This window comes from Crinia signifera, chromosome 4 (genome assembly GCF_055691185.1).
Source record: "Crinia signifera chromosome 4, ASM5569118v1, whole genome shotgun sequence".
Lineage (NCBI taxonomy): Eukaryota > Metazoa > Chordata > Amphibia > Anura > Myobatrachidae > Crinia > Crinia signifera.
Genome location: NC_139220.1, coordinates 103,524,389 through 103,548,276, shown reverse-complemented (window position 1 = coordinate 103,548,276; position 23,888 = coordinate 103,524,389). Strand labels below are relative to the sequence as shown.

Here is a 23,888-nt window from a genome sequence, read left to right as displayed (position 1 = left end):
CATTATTTGACACACATTATGCCACACACCGTAATGCCCATTACAGTACATACTGTACTGTACAGTATTATGCCACACAACTGCGGCTTACCTACAGTGCATTCTCATTGCTAGATGTTACATGCTTGATGCCAGGGATTTATTGCTCGATGCCAGGGATTACATCTTATTGCCCTGGCAGCAGCCTCCTTCCCTTTTGAGCTGCTGCCATACAGTATGCTGCACGTCATATCGCACACTTACTGTACTTTACAGTAATAACCATACAGTAACTAGTGTATTACAAGTAATAATAATAATAATACTACAGTAATAAAAACTTTATTTTTAAAGTATATTTTCTCATTTTTCCACAGTGCCAAGGGTACAAGAGGACGAGGCAGCCTCCACCCCTCATCCAAATCCGCCCATGGATAGAGGTAAAGTACAGTACAGTATACTGTAGTAATAGTAATGCTTACTGTACTGTAAAGTACAGTATTCAACATGTACAGTATTTCTGTTCTAAAACTGTACATTGTTTGTTTGTTTATTTTCACAGAAGAATTAAGAAGAGTGGTGCAAATGCTGCAGGGGATAATAAATCACATTTTCAATTTATTATTAAGATTAATATAATTTTTTTTTTTTTTTAATAAAAAATTTATAACAATCATTACTGTCAGTACGTTTCATTACAATTTGAATCATGTGTGGGGACTTCAAATACAGTATAATAAAAAATAAAATAAAAAAAACACAGCACATTAATTTAAACAGGACAAAGTCATACAGTATTTTAGGTACAATAATTTAAAGTACTGTTGGTCACAACAAAGCTTCTTGCAAGGCGTGGCTGTCCTTTGTTCTCGGTCCCAAACTCGCTTGATTTTGCTCATTGTAGAGTGGCATGTGGTGGATAAGGGTTGAAGAAAAAAGAATAGCATTAGTACTGAATGGTCACAAGGGTTTCGGGGGGGGGGGGGAAACATGTTGGCAGGGGAAGGGGATGGGAGAGAGGGAGAGAGATACAGTAATGTACAGTAAGATCATAAACGTACTTTTTTTCCATTTCATTGCCAGTCCTTTGTTCTCAGTCCCAAACTCGCTTGATTTTGCTCATTGTAGAGTGGCATGTGGTGGATAAGAGTTGAAGAAAAAAGAATAGCATTAGTACTGAATGGTCACAAGGGTTTCGGGGGGGGGGGGGAAACATGTTGGCAGGGGAAGGGGATGGGAGAGAGGGAGAGAGATACAGTAATGTACAGTAAGATCATAAACGTACTTTTTTTCCATTTCATTGCCAGTCCTTTGTTCTCGGTCCCAAACTCGCTTGATTTTGCTCATTGTAGAGTGGCATGTGGTGGATAAGGGTTGAAGAAAAAAGAATAGCATTAGTACTGAATGGTCACAAGGGTTTCGGGGGGGGGGGGGGGGGGGGAAATGTTGGCAGGGGAAGGGGATGGGAGAGAGGGAGAGAGATACAGTAATGTACAGTAAGATCATAAACGTACTTTTTTTCCATTTCATTGCCAGTCCTTTGTTCTCGGTCCCAAACTCGCTTGATTTTGCTCATTGTAGAGTGGCATGTGGTGGATAAGGGTTGAAGAAAAAAGAATAGCATTAGTACTGAATGGTCACAAGGGTTTAGGGGGGGGGGGGGGGGAAATGTTGGCAGGGGAAGGGGATGGGAAAGAGGGAGAGAGATACAGTAATGTACAGTAAGATCATAAACGTACTTTTTTTCCATTTCATTGCCAGTCCTTTGTTCTCGGTCCCAAACACGCTTGATTTTGCTCATTGTAGAGTGGCATGTGGTGGATAAGGGTTGAAGAAAAAAGAATAGCATTAGTACTGAATGGTCACAAGGGTTTCGGGGGGGGGGGGGGGGGGAAATGTTGGCAGGGGAAGGGGATGGGAGAGAGGGAGAGAGATACAGTAATGTACAGTAAGATCATAAACGTACTTTTTTTCCATTTCATTGCCAGTCCTTTGTTCTCGGTCCCAAACTCGCTTGATTTTGCTCATTGTAGAGTGGCATGGGGAGAGAAGAAAAGAGAATAGCGTTAGTACTGAATGGTCACAAGGATGTCAGGGGGGGGGGGAGAGAGAGATACAGTATGTTGGAAGGGGATGGGAGAGAGGGAGAGAGATACAGTACAGTAAGATCATAAACGTACTTTTTTTCCATTTCATTGCCAGTCCTTTGTTCTGTGAGTACAGTAGATGCCAGTTTGAAGAGACGTCTCCAGTTGCTGTGCTACAGTAAGCACGTCCAGCGTGTAACTCTGGGCATCCGTAGCAATCCATTTATAGTGTCCTTTATCTTTGTACAATCAGCCTTTGTAAGCTCAAATTTCCCCATGAGCCGTGTCACTATATCGAGGCGCAGATTTTCTGGGATTGCAAATTTATTACGTTGCCCATCATAATTGACCCGATTGCACCAATTCTTATACAGGTCAAAAGAAACATGCTCTTGGAAAATCTGTTGTGCATAACGGTGCATTTCCATCTTCGCTGCTTTAAAGAGAGTGTTGACACCCTCAGCTGTGATGACTTTGAGCGGCATGTCAGGCAAGGAAATCCCCACAGCGCACAATTCTTTGGGTATGATTCTAGGTGTTCTTTCATGTAGAGGTGATGTTCTTTGATGTTGAGGTAAGGTTGCGACGATCATATTTCCAGGGGACAATTGGGATGATGCAACCATTGCAGTGTCCATGTTGTTAGAGGCTTGGGATGGTGCATTGTGTCTGTCAGCCAACCAGTGAGATGTCAGTGGGGTACTTGTTAAGTTGGTCTGACGTTGTTGTGTATCTGAAGCATTATGTGTGGCAGGCAACCAGTGAGATGACACTGGTGTTGTGTCCATGTTCACCAATTCATTTGGTAAAACAGTTTCTGTGTCCATGCTAGGGCTGGCCAATCGGTTGGATGAAGCTGGTGTCATCTCCAAATCAGAAAAGTGGAAAGATGTGGTTGGTTGGGTCATTTCCAAGTCAAAATCCTCTGTTTCAAATGCATCAGGGCAGTCAAATTGTGATTGTACTGGATTAGATGTTGTGGGTGTAATGGGTGGCCCTGTAGCAGCTTGCCATTGTTTGGCTTGAGCAAGCATGTCAATCAGACCTCCTGACAGCACTTTAATTTGTCCTGTCAGTACATGAATTTCCGCTTTCAGTTCATCCACATGTACAGACAGTCCATTGTTTTGGGTTTCCAGGTGGGTCATCTTGCCCAAAATGTCTCTCACCAGCCCTGTGCAGCTACATTGTGGTGGGTTGTGATCCAGAAAGTTAAGTTTCCTACGGGACGGTGATTGAGATTTTTGTTCCAGAGGTGTAATGTGAAGCTCCAAAGGGTGCAAGTCATTATCTACGGGAACTGACACATCTGTCACTGTGTTAATGTCTTGCTGTGCATCAGTGTTAATGTCTTGCACCAGACAGTCATCGTGAGATTCTCCTATAGTCGCGAACAAAGACTTGTTCTTGGCCTTGGCATTTTTCCGTAGTTTGACAACAGGAATATTTTCTTTTCCTGCTTTCTTCTTAACGATATTATTTTTAATGTTTGGCACTAATGCAGCCATTCTCTTGGGACATGCAAGTGTAGGTTCTCCAGAATAGAATTTTTTTGTTTTCACCATCTTCAGTAGGCAGTGCACTCTACAATACACAACAATAAGATTCAAGTTAATACAGTACATACTGTACAGTACAGTACATTAGTTACAGTACAATACAGTAGCATACAGTATTGTATTATGGTATTACAGTAGTGAAAATTACAGTAGGTACAGTACTTGTGACTTATTTGGGCGCCTGATTTTCTTCATCGCACCTAAAATCGCGTCAAATTGCATCGCATACAATCATACAATTGACCCCATTTTTTATTGTATTCCCACCCTGATGGCTAAATGCCCCCATTGTTAACGCCACCCCACTTGCGCTCGCCACACTATATAAAATCAACTCCACGCCGACGTGGATTGTGGGGGTATGAAAAGGTCGGAGGACGCGTAACGCCGCCGCTCGCCACGCTTCGGGTTGGCGTTGATAGTGGGGTGGCGTTAACAATGGGGGCATTTAGCCATCAGGGTGGGAATACAATTAAAAATGGGGTCTGGGGGGCCATTTCACATACTGTATGAAACAGGCATCTGGGTACATCTGTACATACAGTACAGTATTAAAATCGCATCAAATCGCATCGCATGCAATACAATAGCATACAATGCAACAGCAATTTTCTCTTCAAAGGAATTTCAAGGGAAATCGCATCAAATCGCATGCTTAGGGTACTGGCATACAATTTCAACATTGGCTGCCCAGATACTGTAAGTCACAAGTACCGAAAATTATGTGACCGTACTGCATAGACATGAGCTTTTTTTTTCAATAAAAGGGATGAAGCGATAAACAAAAGTACAGTACGTTAACAGATGGGGCTTAGACAGACAGACTAGGAGGGGTGGAGGCAGGGGCGGGCTGGGCCGGGGGGCAGGATGCCATCTGCCCCCCAGGCCGCTCTGGCAGGTGTGCTGCGGGCCGCGCCGCCGCGCCCGTTTCTGAGGCCGCATTGCCGTTTGTTTGTTTTTTCACTGCCGGCGGCCATGTTACTGTGGTTTTTTAAATGATGTCTGAGGCCACAGCAACATGGCCGCCGGCCTCCACGGCTACGTGGAGGAGGGCTCCGGCCGGCAGCCTGTTCCCTCTTATCCCCAGTGGCAGTCGGCAGACGCTGGGTGCGGTGTGGACGTCATGACGTTGACGCCTCCCACCCACGCGTCTGCACTCAGAGACTGGAGGAAGGCTGGGGCCGCCCGCAGAGCAACTCGTGGGGGACGCTTCAGGAGGCCGCAGAGAGGGGAACAGAAATTTGTGGAGCCGCAGCAGGACAGGAGGAGCCTGGTCGAGGATAAAACACAGGATAGTAGTAAGTTAACATGATCTAAAACGACATACAGTATCTGTAATAATGCAATGACACCACAGGCTGCTCCCCCTGTATAATAATTTGTGTCATGGCATTACTATTAATAATAGTAATGCCATGACACAAATTATTATACAGGGGGAGCAGCCTGTGGTCATGGCATTACTTTTATATTATACAGGTGGAGCACCCTGTGGTGTCATTATTATTGTACAGGGGGAGCAGCCTGTGGTGTCATGGCATTATGCCATGACACCACAGGCTGCTCCCTCTGCATAATAATAATGCCATGACACCACAGGCTGCTACCCCTGTATAATATAAAAGTAATGCCATGACACCACAGGCTGCTCCCTCTGTATAATAATAATGCAATGACACCACAGGCTGCTCCCCCTGTATAATAATTTGTGTCATGGTATTACTATTGTTACTGTATATTATACAGCGGGAGTAGCCTGTGGTGTCATTGCATTATTATTATACAGTACAGCAGGAACAGCATGTGGTGTCATTGCATTATTATTATTATACAGAGGTAGCAGCCAGTGGTGTCATGGCATTCATTTTACTGTATATTATACAGGGGGAGCCACCTGTGGTGTCATAATTATTATTGTACAGGGGGAGCAGACTGTGGTGTCATGGCATTATGCCATGACACCACAGGCTGCTCCCTCTGTATAATAATAATGCCATGACACCACAGGCTGCTCCCCCTGTATAATATAAAAGTAATGCCATGACACCACAGGCTGCTCCCTCTGTATACTGTAATAATAATAATGCAATGACACCACATGCTGTTCCTGCTGTATAATAATAATGCAATGAATTAATAAAAAATGTAATAAAAAAAATAAAAAAATAAACTGGTACAGTATTCTGGTTCTCCGGATACCTGTAATCTAGTATTACTGTACAGTAATTACTGTACAGTATTACAATACGAACACCCACAGCTAGGGGATTTTGTACACAGCTAGGGGATTTTTTACACAAACAGTATGACTGAGTCTGCGAAATAGTCTATTAATATGCGCAAAAATCCCCAAACTGCGAAAAAATACGTTACTACAGTATACAGTATTTACAGTATTACACCAACAGTATTTACAGTTGCACAGATTATACGAGAATACCCATAGTAGCAGCCTGCCAGTAGTAGCCCACCCTAATAGAGTATTGTCATCGCTAGTCGGGGATCTGCGGCCTATACACACCAGGCAATTTTAACACGTACAATATTCTAAATGGCGCTACAGTATCTCTACTGCACTGCACTGTACTGTATGTGGCATCCATGTTGATCCCTAAAATGGCGGAAAATCACGATACCACGTGATCCTATTGCTGTGACTACTTCAATTACAAGTACAGTATGCGGGAAAAAATGCCAAATGATCCGTTATTTACGGTATTACAACAATATTACTGACAATACCCCAATCCAGGATTTATTACACATTATACGGACAATACCCATAGCGGCAGCCTGCAGTATCCTAATAAAGTATTCTCATCGCTAGTCGGGGAACTCTGGACCATACACACCAGGCAATTTTCAGATGAAAAACGTTTAGTGTGTACTGTATGATCCTCAAGAGAATCATGCACTGTTCATTATGGTACTTACTGTATGGTACAGTACCTGAAGCAGAAGTGCAGTAAGGGGGAGGGAAAGTTGATCCTGCCCTCGCAAATGTAGCGGGGGATCTGCGTCCCATACACACTAGGCAATTTTAACACATTGTACAATATTCCACATGGCGCTATCTCTACTGCACTGTGCAGCCATCTCGATTCCCAACATGGCTGAAAATCACGATACTGTATCACATGTGCTCCTATTACTGACTGACTCTGCGAAACAGTCTGTAAACATGAGAAAAACACCGGTCCCCTCGTTTGAGGAAAAAATACGTGTTTTACGGTATTACACCAATGGTATTACGAAGAGAACTAGTATTTAGCAGCCTACAGTAGCCCACCCTAATAGAGTACTGTCATCGCTAGTCGGGGATTTGCGGCCCATACACACCAGGCAATTTTAACACATTGTACAATATTCTCAATGGCACTTGTACAGTATACAGTATTCTGCACCGGGTGCATTTGAACAGTAGGGAAAGAAGGGAAACATCTTCATTCAGGGAAGGGTGGGAACCGAGCGCTTCCGCGCAGGGACCGTTTTGTAGTGCTGCTTACTGTATACTGTAATGCAGCAATCAGTGAAATGTACAAATGACTGTACTACTGTATAGTGTACTTACTGCTCCAGCGAGAAGATACAGTAGTGTTCTTGCGGAAGGAAGGCAGTATGATGGTAAAACGGTAGAAACACGAAAGCAGCAACAACTTGACTTTGGATTCAGCAGAATGAATAGTCCAGGTGTACAGGTAGAATCTCGTGCTTGTATACAGGCAAGAGATGAAGAGACGATCCGTAGCAATTCTACACGGTTTAGATGCAGAAAAACAAACTGGATTGTTTGACAATTTTAATGTACTGTAGCTGAATTTATGCTGGCAGAGACAAAGGAAATCCTTCATGAAGCTGATAGGTGCATTTGAATTATGTACAATTACCAGCGAAACAAAAAGGCAGACTGAAATTAACATACTGTATGACTGCAATCAACATCTTATTGTCTGAGGTGTCGGTCTGTGTCTGAGTTTGGAGAAATCTATTGTTGCTGAAAAAAAACGTTCTCTGTAGCGCAGTACAGTATGTACAGTATGGGTATTAACTATCGTTTTTGTTTGTGGAAAAGTCCGAAAGATTTTGATAAGCACCAACTACTGTAACTGTATTAGTTTAAAAAAAAAAAAAAAAACGTTTAAAAAATAAAAATATAATGTAACCAACTGAGGATCGAACTACTGATACTGAGATAGTGAAGCCGTGCCTCTACCCGCTAGGCCACTATTGCCTGTGATTTTACTGCTGGCAGATGGTTAGCATGGCTTCTGCACCAATCAAATACAGTTCATGACCATCCAGTACGTCACTGCGGCTGCGAATAAAAGAAAAGAACTCTGTCCGTAAAGTAAGGACAAAATCCGTAGTGTAAAGTGTTTTAAGTAGTCATCCAGCAATAGCAAAGGTTAGCATGGCTTCTGTACCAATTACATAAATGACCGTACGTAGCTGCTTCTGCGAATAAATACAAAACAATCTGTCCGTAAAGTAAGGACAAAATCCGTAGTGAAAAGTGGCTGGTTAGCAATGGTTAGCGAATTTAATCCCGAAACACGGTCCTCAAGGCAAGGAGTTTTACCTGAAAAGCTAAATCTATTTTGCGAAAAAAAACGTTTAAAAAATAAAAATATAATGTAATCAACTGAGGATCGAACTACTGATACTGAGATAGTGAAGCCGTGCCTCTACCCGCTAGGCCACTATTGCCTGTGATTTTACTGCTGGCAGATGGTTAGCATGGCTTCTGCACCAATCAAATACAGTTCATGACCATCCAGTACGTCACTGCGGCTGCGAATAAAAGAAAAGAACTCTGTCCGTAAAGTAAGGACAAAATCCGTAGTGTAAAGTATGATACTGTAGGTCCTCAAATAATGTTTTAAGTAGTCATCCAGCAATAGCAAAGGTTAGCATGGCTTCTGTACCAATTACATAAATGACCGTACGTAGCTGCTTCTGCGAATAAATACAAAACAATCTGTCCGTAAAGTAAGGACAAAATCCGTAGTGAAAAGTCGTGGCGGCCACTGTTTTGTAGAAGAGATTTTTACGCATGCGCTGTACTGTTTGGGAAAAGTGACATCTGGTGGTCAATGAGTGTAAGTGCAGGTTACATTTACAAGATTACGTTACGTTATAACGCGATCTATAACGGGACTATAGCGCAAGGAGCAGGCGCGATCCAGGCGCGATTTGCATGGCGCACTTTATGCGCAACGCAGCCACGATGTACCAGGCCATAACTGTATGTCATCTATTATATATGCATCTGCAGGCTAGCTGATAAGACAGATAAAGTAGTAAGTATAATCCAATAATCCCACCGTTTGGGAGTGTTCCCGCAGTGTTAATTGCGTGTATCTGTGTATACGCTCTGCATATCACTCAAGTACAGTATTTAATCATGGTAATGTTGTCTCCTATTCCATCCGAGATATTGCGGCCACAGAAGCAAGCTTAGTTAGTTAGTGCTGGCTTTCTCTGTGCGTTAAATTACCGCTATAACGGGTGGAGTAATTTACTGTAGTGTGCAGAGGGATTCCCGTTTATTCATACTGCAGGCGGTTTGACATACTACTCATGCATTTTTATAGATATTAGGCCACTCAAAAACACGCAGCTTCCAAACACTGATTTGTACTGATATAGCCAGTTCTGGGTGTCTGCAATTGAGTGGCTTAAGATAGCATATGCTCTGGTATCATGAAGCAGGCACTGTTATTTAGTTATGGCAGTAGTATACACGTGGATATTTAGGGTGCGTCCGTGTGTATCTTAATACCCAATTCTCAGTTATATATATACACCTAGGGCAAGTTAAATATGCGGATAAGGTGGCGGGCTTGAGTACAGAAGTCTCTGTCAGGGATTGTTCCCTTTGTACTCGCCGCGCGTGTCAGCGTGTGTGCTCAGTTAGCAGCCGGAGATCTGTGGTGATTCTCCGTTGCAATACTGTGCCTTCACAATCAGGGGGTATATTCCCACTAGTACACTGCGTGTGCTAGCGTTTTTATTCACGCTGCCTGCAGCTAGTACTCGCTCTCTTATCCCGCTACCTCTAACCACAATACATTGAGTAAATTTTTACAGTTAATAAAGCAAACACTGGTACAAACAAACAAACAGTTTACAGCGATCTGCCAATGCGCATTTCGCTCTCTATAAGCTTTGTCAAGGCTTAGTATAGGATAGCTATACTAAGCCTTGACAAAGCTTATAGAGAGCGAAATGCGCATTGGCAGATCGCTGTAAACTGTTTGTTTGTTTGTACCAGTGTTTGCTTTATTAACTGTAAAAATTTACTCAATGTATTGTGGTTAGAGGTAGCGGGATAAGAGAGCGAGTACTAGCTGCAGGCAGCGTGAATAAACACGCTAGCACACGCAGTGTACTAGTGGGAATATACCCCCTGATTGTGAAGGCACAGTATTGCAACGGAGAATCACCACAGATCTCCGGCTGCTAACTGAGCACACACGCTGACACGCGCGGCGAGTACAAAGGGAACAATCCCTGACAGAGACTTCTGTACTCAAGCCCGCCACCTTATCCGCATATTTAACTTGCCCTAGGTGTATATATATAACTGAGAATTGGGTATTAAGATACACACGGACGCACCCTAAATATCCACGTGTATACTACTGCCATAACTAAATAACAGTGCCTGCTTCATGATACCAGAGCATATGCTATCTTAAGCCACTCAATTGCAGACACCCAGAACTGGCTATATCAGTACAAATCAGTGTTTGGAAGCTGCGTGTTTTTGAGTGGCCTAATATCTATAAAAATGCATGAGTAGTATGTCAAACCGCCTGCAGTATGAATAAACGGGAATCCCTCTGCACACTACAGTAAATTACTCCACCCGTTATAGCGGTAATTTAACGCACAGAGAAAGCCAGCACTAACTAACTAAGCTTGCTTCTGTGGCCGCAATATCTCGGATGGAATAGGAGACAACATTACCATGATTAAATACTGTACTTGAGTGATATGCAGAGCGTATACACAGATACACGCAATTAACACTGCGGGAACACTCCCAAACGGTGGGATTATTGGATTACACTTACTACTTTATCTGTCTTATCAGCTAGCCTGCAGATGCATATATAATAGATGACATACTGTGAATGTGCATAATCAGGCATCCCACATTGTCGATATATGCATCAAAGCATAACCACTAAACAGTGCTTGCTATAAGGTGCAATAATATAGGTGGACCAAAGCCATAATAGTGCAATATTTAAAACCAGCTATACCAGCACAATCAGTGTTTTAAAGTCACATATATATGAAAGCACACCTTATGGTCTGATACAGATACCCTGCATGCACATTGGCAACGCTATCTCCACATCAGTAGCGGAAACTATAGTATTAAACCGTCATAGCGGTAATCATATATTCATACAGACTCAGCAGGCACACATGTACTGTAGCCCGTTTCTGTAGCCGCAATATTCTTGACGGGGAAATAAATAGCAGTGTTCTCATGAATTGCATAGTAGCTACTGTTACAAGTGTAGAATAATTACTTCTGAAGGCAACAGTGTCCTTTAGCAACAACAATAGTTGCGAATACATATAAACCCACACATTCAGTGATTATATACCCCTGACCACACTAGTACTCACTGGTACAATACCACTGATAGTTATCACCAAACTATCAGAGCAAACCTGATTAAAACAACAGTATACAGATTTTAATCTTCTTATTTTTCTTTTCTTATCTATATTCATTACTTTATTTTAATACTTCGCTATCAATATCCCTGCCACAGGGACTCGTTATACCAGGTCACCAGACAATTAATAAAATTGACCAAATGGAATAATAAATGATGGCCTTTTACCTTTAATTGCATACCAATAAAGAACATGTACTAATTTTTATGTCACATGGGACAATGTGGATGAGGAGTGCATCCCAGTGAAAACTGATTTCTTTCCTTCTTTTTCTGAACATATCCCTATAGATTGTAAGCTTGCAGCAGGGCCCTCTTACCTCCAAGTCTGTCTGTTAGTCAATTTGTTTATCAGTTTACAATTGTAAAGTGCAACGGATTCTGCTGCGCTATATAAGAAACTGTAAATAAATTATATGCAAATAATATATAATTTGCTTAAATATTTATATTGTATTAGAACACTGATGAAAAAAGAAAAAAAACGAGGTACTTATTTCCTAGCACGGCGCCCGCGATTTTGATTGTATTGATCGGGTCGGAAAAATTGCGTCGATCGCATCGCATGCCAACCAAATCGCATGCGATGCGATCGACGCGATCAACGCGATTTTCCCATAGAGAATAATGTTAAATAATTTTTATAGGGGACAATGGAAATGGGCCAATATGGCCAATTTCTCATTGAGTATGGTTATAAAGTATGGTTAATGCCCCCAAATTGTTAACGCCACCCCACTATTGACGTCAACCTGAAGCGTGGCGAGCACAGCGAGCCCGCGAGGGGCGGTGGTACGCGTCCTCCGACCTTTTCATACCCTCACTATCCACGTCGGCGTGGAGTTGATTTTATAAAGTGTGGCGAGCCCGCAGCGAGCCCCGCGAGGGGACGTGCATAACTTCACAGGTATACGCGTCCGCTCGCCACGCTTCGGGCTCGGTGGCTCGCTGCGCTCGCCACACTTTATGAAGTCAACTCCACGCCAACGTGGATAGTGGGGCTATGAAAAGGTCGGAGGACGCGTACCGCCGCCGCTCGCCACGCTTCAGGTTGACGTCAATAGTGGGGTGGCGTTAACAATAGGTGGGCATTAACCATACTTTATAACCATACTCAATGAGAAATTGGCCATATTGGCCCATTTCCCATTGTCCCCTATGTAAAATCGCGTTGATCGCATTGTCCCATTGCAATGGGCCGCGATTTTGATTTGAAAAATAATTTAACATTATTCTCTATGGGAAAATCGCGTTGATCGGTCGATCAACGCGATTTTCTCTTTCACCGGCAAATTAGCAGGTGATTGACACAAAATCGGGTCCATCGCGTTGATTGTATGCCTTAAGTACCTTACACTTAAGGCATACAATCAATGAGACGGGCGCCGTGCTAGGAAATAAGTACCAAAAACGAAACAACTTTATTTTTTCTAAGTGTAAATATACAGAATAATTAGCAGTACAGAGAGAGAGAGAGAGAGAGAGAGAGAGAGAGAGAGAGAGAGAGAGAACACAAAGAGATCTTTTCCCTGTAACACACCAGACATTAGATAAATATACATAAATCTTGCTAGTAAAGATAGCAGCCATAAACAACTACACAGGGTCATGGCTAAGTACACAATGAGGGAATGTTGGTAGGGAGGGAGTAATGGGGCCTACACACATAGCGATTGCAGACACTAGATGGGAATTAAAACAGACATAAGCTGTCAATTCATCACATAGAGGGATAGCAGGAATTCTTCTATCCAATTCTTCAATTCTTCTCTACAGCCATACAGTAATTTTTCCAAATGAATATGACAACAGGTATTTTTATAAATGCGAGATGTGGAAAAAAAAATCACAGAGGCGTAATGGCACATCTCATCAGTGAACATACAGTTCCTATAAACGTCCATCAATGTTCCCATAAATCTCCATCAATGTAGAGACCACCTTGGTAACATAACTGGAGATTGAGGATAAGTAAAAAGAGAAATATAAAGGGCGGGATGTTGTAACATCCGCGCCCATTATCGCTGGCTACCGCATTTTTAATAACGGCATATGCTATAACATATGCCGTTATTCATGCAAGGGACAGCTCTTGCGGTAAGAGCTGTCCCTTGCGATGCGGTGCCGGCGCTGGACTTCCGGGTCTGTGACCCGGGAGTCCATCTGCGCATGCGCAGACCCCGGCGCCGGCCGCAGGGCACGCTGGGAGGGATCCGTGACGGATCCCTCAAACAGCGCTGCGGTAAGAAGCCCATAGGCTTCTGCAGGGATTCGCCAGCTTTAGCTGGCGATTCCCTCTGCAGCGCTGACACTGCGGAGGCGCCATATAGCATATAGAGATGCGGTAGAAACCCCGAAAACGGGGTTTTTACCGCATTTCTGCTATATAGCATCCCGCCCATAGTGTTTGGTATCGAGTTTGAAGCAGTAAATGTGACTAAAGAGAACTACATCAGACCCTGAAGGTACCAATTTTTGGTTACTCTAGAGCAGTGATTTTCAACCTTTTTACCTTGCGGGACACTAAATAAGATTTTAAAATTGCCAAGGCACACCATGAGATCTCCATAGGACAAAGCACATTGGCCCCCACAGGAAAAAAAACCTATTGGCCCCATTATAAAAAAACAATCACACTGGTCCCCACAGGTAAAAAAAAAAAAAAAACATTGGCCCTTTACATAAAAGAAGAGACCACTAAATAACAGTTGAACTGGGGGTGGTTGTAAACTGGTTTGGGTATCTCTAGATCTGGGGGCACACTTGAGAACAGCTCAAGTCGCACTAGTGTGCCACGGCACAGTGGTTGAAAAACACTTTTCTAGAGGACTGCCCACCCTGAAAAACTGTATTAGCACTCAATGGGAGAAAAAGGGATTTATATAATGAGATGCGGTGGGATGATACGATGGTGAGCATGAAGACTAACAAAGCTAGAACTGAGGATAAAATCCTGTTGATGGAGTAATCAGTATAAACATCCAATTAGAGATGTTTGATGCAATTTCCAGTTCCAAATCACTTTGGGTTACCTAGTGGAGCCGGGTCCCAGTTCAAGTCCGTTGTCAGTTCAGACATCGGACCCAAATCCAAGTTTTAAATGACATGTAAACATATCCAAATGACATCATTTCAACTGTTTTTATTGATTTGTTTTATCAATGTTCAGCAATTTAAATTCAAATTAAAGGAAACCAAAGCCGAATCAAAACCTGCATCCAGACCAAATCACTTGAGGGTGGAAAAGCCCAAACTAAAACATGATGATGATCTAAAAATAAGACTCTTCCTGCTTCCCACCCTGCCGTCATACAGTGAATGGCTGGCCCTGAAAAATCGCTCAGCACGCAGTGCTGACAACTTTGCTGTGTGCTGAGCAATCCTGCTGAGCGTTCAGAACCCTCAGCAAATCTCTCCTTGTGTAGGCCCATATAGTATGTCAGAAAAAGAAAAGAGTAGTTTAAGCGCTGATTGTTCAATTTTGCACTGCAGCAGCTCCCGATAAAGGGGGATTACCAAAACCCCTTTTTGAGATGCAGTAACAAAAAGAAAAAAGACAGTGGAGCTGCGCTTTGCAAAATTGTATACAGTTTATTAAAATATAAAATATATCAGAAATTTATTTCATACAATTAGATTTTAGTGGCCACTGTGACAAACAAGACGAACACACATACACAACAATGCTCTGTTTAAGATCTGTTAGTAAGATGTTAATCTGCGTTCATCTTGTTAGTCCATTGTGTTAACATATACCGGTTAGTATCACTTTAAAAACTTCCCAAATGTTAGGAATAACTGTCCCCCACTCATGTGCACATGTTATTGGAATATAACTCACTCTTTCTTGAGGATTTTACTTTCCAAAAAGTGGGGATCCGGCTCTTGATACTTGAGAGTTGCTCCGACCAGTTGTTTTAGCAGTTCACTGCGGTCATATCTGAGTGCTGTACTCCCATAAAACTTGTATCCAGTCGCCACCAACTGTCCCCGTCGCCCTCTACGCGTTTCTCCGCCTTCTCCGCCTTCTCACGTCAGCGGCTTCCTCAGGAGGTGTCCTCAGGAAGCCGCTGATGTGAGAAGGCGGAGAAATGCGTAGAGGGCGACGGGGACAGTTGGTGGATGGATACAAGTTTTATGGGAGTACAGCACTCAGATATGACCGCAGTGAACTGCTAAAACAACTGGTCGGAGCAACTCTCAAGTATCAAGAGCCGGATCCCCACTTTTTTTAAAGTAATACTAACCGGTATATGTTAACACAATGGACTAACAAGATGAACGCAGATTAACATCTTACTAACAGATCTTAAACAGAGCATTGTTGTGTATGTGTGTTCGTCTTGTTTGTCACAGTGGCCACTAAAATCTAATTGTATGAAATACATTTCTGATATATTTTATATTTTAATAAACTGTATACGATTTTGCAAAGCGCAGCTCCGCTGTCTTTTTTCTTTTTGTTACTCCATATAGTACGTATCTCCCACATTATATTGTGGTACTTTCCTAGTCCTCATCATTCTTAGGGGTCCATCCTATTACACCCGAAGGGTGCGGATGCGCCTGGTGTTTGCGAATTGTCACGACACCGGGCGCACTTTACGGCGGGCTGAATTAGCTGAAAACTTCTCGCACCTCCATAGAGATGCGAGCAATATTCAGCTATTTCAGCTCTGCTAAGGGTGTGAGTTAGGGTTAGTTCAGGTGTCGTTTTTCAGCGTTAACTCGCACTCTTCGGGGTTAATAGGATCGGCCCCATAATTGGTTGAATCGTCTTGCATATTTGCATTTAGGAGAAAAAATTATATCTAAACTGTTGGAAAATAACTCCGTAATCCTAAATATAGAGAAAACGCCACTAATGACTAATTGAGCTGGGCTGGACATGGCAAGTCGCATTGATGGAGTCTTGGCCTGCCATCAGTTGTCATAACAAGGAGGAGACGCAGAGAGATGTTACTCAGCAAACATAAGGCACTTACTATCCATGTCTTGAAGGGACACTTGTTTTAAAAAGGGATTAAGGGGGGAAAAAAAGCGCAGAACTGAAGACCTTCCTAGCAAGCTCAGTTTTCAAGCTCTTATTTAGACACGGGTTTACGATACCTATTATGGTACTAGCACAAGAGATGAGTGACATATCTGAACAGGAGAATTTTCCTGCCTTTACAGAGCCTAAGCCACAAAGAACAACTTTATGCCTGTCTCAGTTTGTTAACCCCACAACTACTTGCAAAGTCAACTACACACAGCAAAAATTTCCAGCAGTATCTGAACAGTTAAGAACACAACCAGACAAAATCCCAATAACCACTGTAGTTCCTAGAAGCATTATGCTATATTTTAACATGTAGCGCTACAAATGATCCATATACAATATCAGTAAAAAAAAGCCATCCAGTGGAAATGTAGATATCATTTGAGACATTATTCAATTCAAACAAGTGTTGAAATGTGCCTGTCCAAAGCATTTTCCACATACAGTGGTTACACATTGTACAGTGTATGAATAAAGCAGCCAGTATTTACCCTGCACAGAAACAAATGACTCACCCAAATCTAACTCTCTCTGAATGTGTTACATCTGCCTAACCTGCAGTGCACATGGTTTTGTCCATTAAAGAAAGAGTTTGCTTTTGCAAACCAACCAGAATCACCCCGTTTGTATTTAGCAAGCGATGTAAGAACTGTGAGAAGTTTCCTTACAAATATGGTCCATTTACAGATCTGTGCAAGGCATGGAAGGGCTTCCTAGTGGACCCATAGATGCACACCCATGTATGGTACTTGGAACTGCCGCTGTGGCAGCTGAAATCGGTAATGAATGATAGAGTAAAAATATAGTTTACAAAGTGCTGGTTATTACCACTTTATGACCACCTTGTCATTTTCTCCTAAAACACTGACTGATTTAGCTGTAGTCATAGGCGCTGATTACGTGGGTGCTTCCAGGCCTGCGCACCCACGGAAAATGACAAGCACCCGCGGATGGTTCCAGCGGGTACCATGGGGCCCGTGGATAGGCCCCAGAAAATCCGTCCCTAGCCCTCACACAAGGAGGCCTCATTCCCAGAGGTGCACTTCAGGTCCGATGTGTGACGCACCATTATGTCACACAGCTCTGCGGATTCACCTCCACTCAGAGAACAGCCTGTCCAGACATGGCAAGCAGGGTTTGACACCAGAGCCTCGTCAGCCAGCCCCAGCAGCCCATTGGCCATGCACACAGCTGGGACGGACCACCAGCAGGGCAGCAGAGAGCTGCCCTCTTTCCCCTAACAACCATCCTGGGACCTACAGCAGTGTTTCACTCATTGAGCACCCACCAGCAAAAACATAAATCGGCACCTCTGGCTGTATTTAGAGATAAAATATATAATGATCTTATTATTATTATTACTATTGTTCTTCAAACTATCAAAGAAAGGACCCCCTGTCTCTATCTACACCAGGCATGTCCAAACTGTGGCCCTCCAGCTGCTGTGAAACTACACATCCCAGCATGCCGTGCTACAGTTTTAGCATTCCCTAATAGGAAAACTGTGGCAAGGCATAATGGGACTTGTAATTTTACAACAGCTGGAGGGCCGCAGGTTGGACATGCCTGCTCTACAAACTCATCAATGTTCTCTTTTATGTGCACAAGATAAAAAGGTGCCGGTACTCTATAGGGCCCTCCTAGCTTTTAATCTGTCCGTAAATACCCAGTTTGTTGTAACACTGTTTCCAATTGTAAAGCACAATGGAATTTGCTGCGCTATATAAGAAACTGTTAATAAATTAATACCAAAATTTTCAGGATCATCCAAGACTTAGGAGGGAATTCGGTTGGCAGCGAAGGGTGTGAAATGCCATTGCTGTGGCATTTTAATGCAAGCAATGGTAGCCTGACTCGTCCCTCTTACCTGGCCAGTTTGCACACCTCTAGGGTAGAAAATATTATTAAGCAAGATCCTGCTGCCACACATGTTCAGCCAAACAAATCCATTTGTCCTCGGTTGAATTCCCCCCTTATAATTGCTTATATTCTGGACAAGTCTTCAGACAAATCTTCTTGTTATTGCCGTTTGGAGTAAATTTACCAAATCTTCTAAAATGAAAAGATGTGATGTTTACATAGTAACCAATCACACATTGTCTATAATTTCTCTATTACATCCTAGAAAATCATGGCTAGAATCTGATTGGCTGGGCAAGATCACCCCTTTTCATCATGCTAGTGAATATACCCCTTTTTATCAATTGCAGAATGATGTTCTCACAGCAGCCAGATATATATGGACAGAAGTGTTTAAATGTGGACAGAATCATGAGAAGGTCTAGATCAGGGGTCTTCAACCCATGGCCCGCGGGCCACAAGTGGCCCACTGAGTTGTTTTGAGTGGCCCTCCACCTGCCGCCTCTCATTGCTGTGTAAAAAAAAAAAAAACCTTCCGCGCTAGTCCCCTTTGCATGTGGGACGCGGCAGAGGTGGATGTGCAGTGGCTGGGGTGGTCGGGACTGTGCGCGGACATGCGCATTGTGTATTTCCTGATACCGTGCACCTGTCCCCCCCTGCGTCCTTTCAGAGTGCAGTGACAGCCGCCGCCAGTCCTCTGATGAAGCTGTTGTTTCCTGAGACCTCTGCCAGGGACATGGAGCATCTTGTGACATTGCAGAAGATTCAGGCAAGTTTCTTAGGGAAGGGGGAAGCTGGCTAAATGCAGTGCTAACTTCGGGGGGGCTGGCTGCAACGCGGTGCTGAGTATGGGGGGTGGGCTGGCTGCAATGCTTTGCTGACTATGGGGGGGGGGGGGGGCATGAGCTGGCTGCAATGTTGTGCTGAACATGGGGGGGGGGGGTGAATGGGCTGCAATGCGGTGCTGACTATGAGGGGGGGCTACCTGGCTGTGTGGTGCTGACTATGGGAGGGCTGGCAGGCTGTGCAATGTGGTGCTGACTATGGGGGGCAATACTGGGGCACTTTGTGAGGGACACTACTGGTGGCATTTTGTGAGGGACACTACTGGTGGCATTTTGTGAGGGACACTACTGGTGGCATTTTATAAGAGGCACTGCTGGGCGCATAATATGTATAAGCAGGAGTATTGGGGGCATTATAGTGCAAGGTGCAATGGGCATCATGGTGTGTGGCATAATGTATAATGGGCATTATGGTGTGTGGCACAATGTGTAATGGACATTACAGATAAACCGTGTATCTTAATTTAAGTAGCCTGTCATTGTTTGGGCTTGATTTGTGAAGCGAGCTAGGTCACTGTGTGGACCTTAATGTTTATAAGCGTGGAAGGACAACAACTATTCCTGCTGTAACCAATGTCTGGTCATGCAGGTTGCAAAAGTGAGATGTCAGGTAATGGTTTTCCTGCTAGTTCACACTCTTATAATTAGACCACGCCCCCTATAACTAGGCCACACCCATTTTTGGGAGCACGTCTACACCGTGTGCAATTTCATCAATATAATATTATGTATGGGGAGCTGCATTTTTTTCTGTTCGCACTGGGACCCTAATTGTCTAGAAATAGTCCTGGTGCTGACTATATATTGGGGATGGGGTTTATGTGTATGGGCAGCTGTGCCAACTATGTATGCAGGGGCTGTGCTATCTATAAAGGGCTGTGCTTTATGGGGGCTGCGATGTCTATCAAGGACTGTGCTAATTACCACAGTAGAGATTAGTGGCCCTCAGGCTTCATTGAATTTTTTAATGTGGCCCACACTGTCGTAAAGGTTGAAGACCCCTGGTCTAGATACTGAGAAGCAGGGTTTGATGTAAAATTTGCCTGACTCGCTGTCTCAAAGGCCAAATATATTGTATCATTTACTCAAAGAGGAGTGTGTAGAAGATCTCAGATTCAAATTATGTATCTGGTAGGAAGAGTTACAGTTTCTTTTAGGAAAGGCCATGTAAATTCATTATGGGCTACAAAAAGCGCTCTTTCATTGGCATTCTGTTGGCTGTGAAATTTTGAGATGGGAAATCTGCAGTGGCTAAATCAAAGTCCATTCCTAGCTGAACAAGCCAATGATTCCCATATTCATGAAGTGCATTGTGGGATAAAGAATGGTGTCCATTTGATATCAAGTCAATTAACAACTACTAAAGCTAGATTACTCTTCAAGCAGCATAAATGGGCTAACTATAGATAATGGTCTACTACAGGGGTAGCCAACTCCAGTCCTGGGGAGCTACCAACAGTTAATGTTTTCCAGGTCTCCTCACAGCATCACAAGTGAAGAATTAGGTCCACCTGTGGATCTCTTATATCGTGTCAGTGAGTAAATACTACACCTGTGCAGCTGCTAGGTGAGCTGGAAAACATGAACTGTTGGTAGCTCTCGAGGACTGGAGTTGGCTAACCCTGGTCTACTATATAGGCAAATCAAAACTTTTGATGGAAAAAAGAAGATACAATTACTTCTTCCAGAAAAATATAATTCTATAGTGCTGAAGGCCCTTCATAATGATCATAGTCACCTTGGGTTGGATAAAACCTTATTGGCCTGTAATGGAAAGAGATGTGACTGAATATTGCAGGTCTTTTGGAAGTTGTGTTCATACTCATTCCACACCCAGGGCCGGTGCAAGGCACCGGAGCGCCCCAGGCGAGTCGGGGTGGGGGTGCCCCGGTGCCCGGGGGGGGGTGTACCTGTCCTGCGGCTGTGTATATAAAGCTTGCGGAGGCAGCGGGGGGGTCAACAATGGCCGCACGGCGCACGCTGATTGGCTGAATCTCAGCCAATCAGCGTGCGGCCAGTGTTTCCACAACAGAAGCGCTTCCGCGTAGCCAGGCGGATAGCGCTCGTTATTTCTTGACTGCAGGGACCCCCCGCTGCCGCCGCCGCAAGCTTTATATACACAGCCGCAGGACAGGTACCCCCGCGGCATGGGGGGGGGGCGAAATGCCGCCCTCCAGTGGCCGGCGCCCTAAGCAAGTGCCTAGATTTGCCTAGTGGTGGCGCCGGCCCTGTCCACACCTGTGCATACGTGCTGATTCTGTGGGTGCTTGAGGGCCCGAGCACCCACGAAAATTGATGAGCACCCACCCGCTCAGCAGCAGCACACCCGCCCGTGTCCCACTGCACTCCCCTTTATGTATTTTGCACTGTTGCCATAACTTGAATATTGGAGACTACTGTGCTGCGTAATAAATCAGTATTATTTTGTGGCCGTGCCCCTTTCCCAGGAAGCTACTCCCCTATATTTTTGGCTTGAGTACCCACCCAGCAAAAACATAAATCGGCACCTATGCACCTGCGGTCAATAGATCCAGCAGTGGACCCATGGAACTGTTTTTTTTTATATTTCTTGACTCTGGAGGGGGACTCAAGACAAGTTAGCAGCATCTTAGTAGTCACTGATAAATGTCCTCGGTATTTCCAGGCCAATCTTACAAAAGATCAAAAGGCAGTTATGGTGGGAATGATTTTTTTTATTCATTATGGTTCTCCCAGAATAATTGCATTCCGATCAGGGTAGGGATTTTGAGAGTTGAGTCATGCAGTATTTATTGCAACCTTTGTGGTATAAGGTAATCACGGACTGTATCATACCAGCCTCAAGGAGATCCTCAGCCAGAACAATTTAATAGGACCCTTCTGAATATGATGGGCACCTTGGATCCACTCAGGAAATTACACTGTAGCTGACATATTTGTTATCATCTGGTCCGTGCGTAAAACTGTATATGAAATGAATCCATTGGATATTCCCCATATTTTTTAAATATTTGGATATGAGGCTCACTTCCCAATTGACATGTGTTTATGTCGGTCCACTGAAAACATTCCCAGATATCATACCAAACATGTAGTGCAGCTCCGATGAGAATGGAAGGATACATGTATAATGTAGCTGAAAGAGTTTCTGTAAATGGGAGGAGAAGAATATAGGCTCGATATGATCAAAGGATATCGGAAAAATAAGAAAAAGAGAAAGAGAAACCGGATTTTCCCTCCAAAATACCTCCACAAAATTATAGCTCCCAGTTGAACACTCTATAGTGACAGGAGGCTGACAGGAGACATGTTATTGTAGCCAAAACTGCTAGCAGATGCTGCATAAGGCTCACAGGCAGTGAATAGTGACTGGAAGCATCTGCGTCAGGTCAAGTACGTAAAGGCCAATGTTGCATCAATACTGACATCAAGGGAGAGACATGTTAAAGGTGCTGTCTACAGACATGGAATTTTAATAAAGATAACTCATTGAAGGCCAGATGTACTAAGCTTGAAAAGTAATAAAATGGAGAGTGATTAAAAAAAACAGCCATTCAGCTCCCAACTGCGATGTCACAGGCTGTGTTTAGAAAATGACAGGTAGGAGCTGATTGGTTGGTGGTTTATCACTGTCCATTTTATCACTTTTCAAGGTTTAGTACATCTCGCCCTAGCTCAGCTAACAATACTGCAAAGTTTGTTTCTTTACATAAGAGACTAACAGGGGGAGATTACAGTATTTTATGGAATTAATTATATTGGGCCAGATGTACTTAAACTGTGATAAATGGAGAGTGATAAACCACCAACCAATCAGCTCCTAACTGCCATGTCAGAGGCTCTCCATTTTATCACTTTTCAAGGCTAACACACATGGCGATTTCAGGGAGTTTTCTAAGTGATCTCACTGGATCACTTAGAAAATGCCCCTACATTGCTCTATTTGTATGGGTCATAGTGATAGCTATGTGCAGCCCCACGCGTCGCTATCGCCCCGCGATTAATATCCAGCATGCTGGATAAATCTAGTTAATCGCTGGTCAGGGCCAGTGTTCTCACCGGAGAACTTCTTCTATCTTAGTGGTCTCTCTCTACATCCCTTGGTGGTGTCCCCTACATCTTCCCACTGGAGCAGGGACCTGGGAGGTTCTGAGGCTTTTTGGAAGCTTATGTAATTTTGGGAGATACAAGGGCTACAGGAAGATGTAGTTCTCCCAGCAGCCAGCTCCAGGATGGATGACACTACATGGGGGGAGGGGGGTTACACACCCAAAACCTAAGGGTCACTCGTACAAACTCAACACACTACAAACACTCCAACACTACATACTCACCTCTTTTTGCAGAAGACCTGGTTCCTGACGCTGGATGAAGAATACACCACTTCAGACGATGGGTAATTACTGATTATTTAAGCTATAGAAATCACTGCATACCACTTTTTTGTTCACTAATTCAGTAGCAAAAACATTTGCCATGGGTATTAATATATTTCCCCTACAGAGAGATTTATCAAAGTTTGGAGATATAAAGGGTCTATGTAAAGGGTCTATGATATAAAGGGTCTATGATTCAAAATCATTGATGGTTTATGGGCGATGTCGAATACTTTTGCCATTGATAGGGGAGAACCAGATTGAGGGCCTTATTCAGATTTCATCGGTACTGCGCGCATTCGCACGCAGTACCGATGTTGTGCGTCTGCGCATGCGCAGGCAAGTTTCTTTCGGGTCGCCGGGTGCACGCACCCATGGCAGCGAGGGGGGCGGAGAAGGACGGGGAGCGCCGGGCTGCCCATTACCATATGGGAACGCCTAGCGTCCATAATGAGGCAGTGA

At 43.7% G+C, this 23,888-nt stretch overlaps 1 protein-coding gene and 1 long non-coding RNA gene across 3 annotated transcripts in view; both read right to left on the bottom strand.

Annotated features, from left to right (window-relative positions):
- Positions 1–22,245, bottom strand: part of LOC146074238 (uncharacterized) — a 68,371-nt gene extending 46,126 nt beyond the window's left edge. The window contains exons 1-2 of one of the 2 annotated variants that reach the window (XR_014473392.1): positions 22,135–22,245; positions 18,234–18,418 (exon numbers count right to left, since the gene is read on the bottom strand). This is a non-coding gene — a long non-coding RNA (uncharacterized LOC146074238). Of the gene's footprint in view, positions 1–18,233; positions 18,648–22,134 lie in introns of those variants that run through there. The other variant, XR_014473391.1, reaches the window with a different exon arrangement.
- On the bottom strand, positions 1,903–7,759 carry LOC146074231 (uncharacterized). The gene is made up of 2 exons (XM_083182110.1): positions 7,197–7,759; positions 1,903–3,650 (listed from the first exon to the last, which is right to left on the bottom strand). The coding sequence occupies exon 2, from the start codon at positions 3,629–3,631 to the stop codon at positions 2,240–2,242; it is 1,392 nt and encodes a 463-aa protein (XP_083038236.1). The 5' UTR covers positions 3,632–3,650; positions 7,197–7,759; the 3' UTR covers positions 1,903–2,239.
- Positions 22,246–23,888: the final 1,643 nt, after the last annotated feature.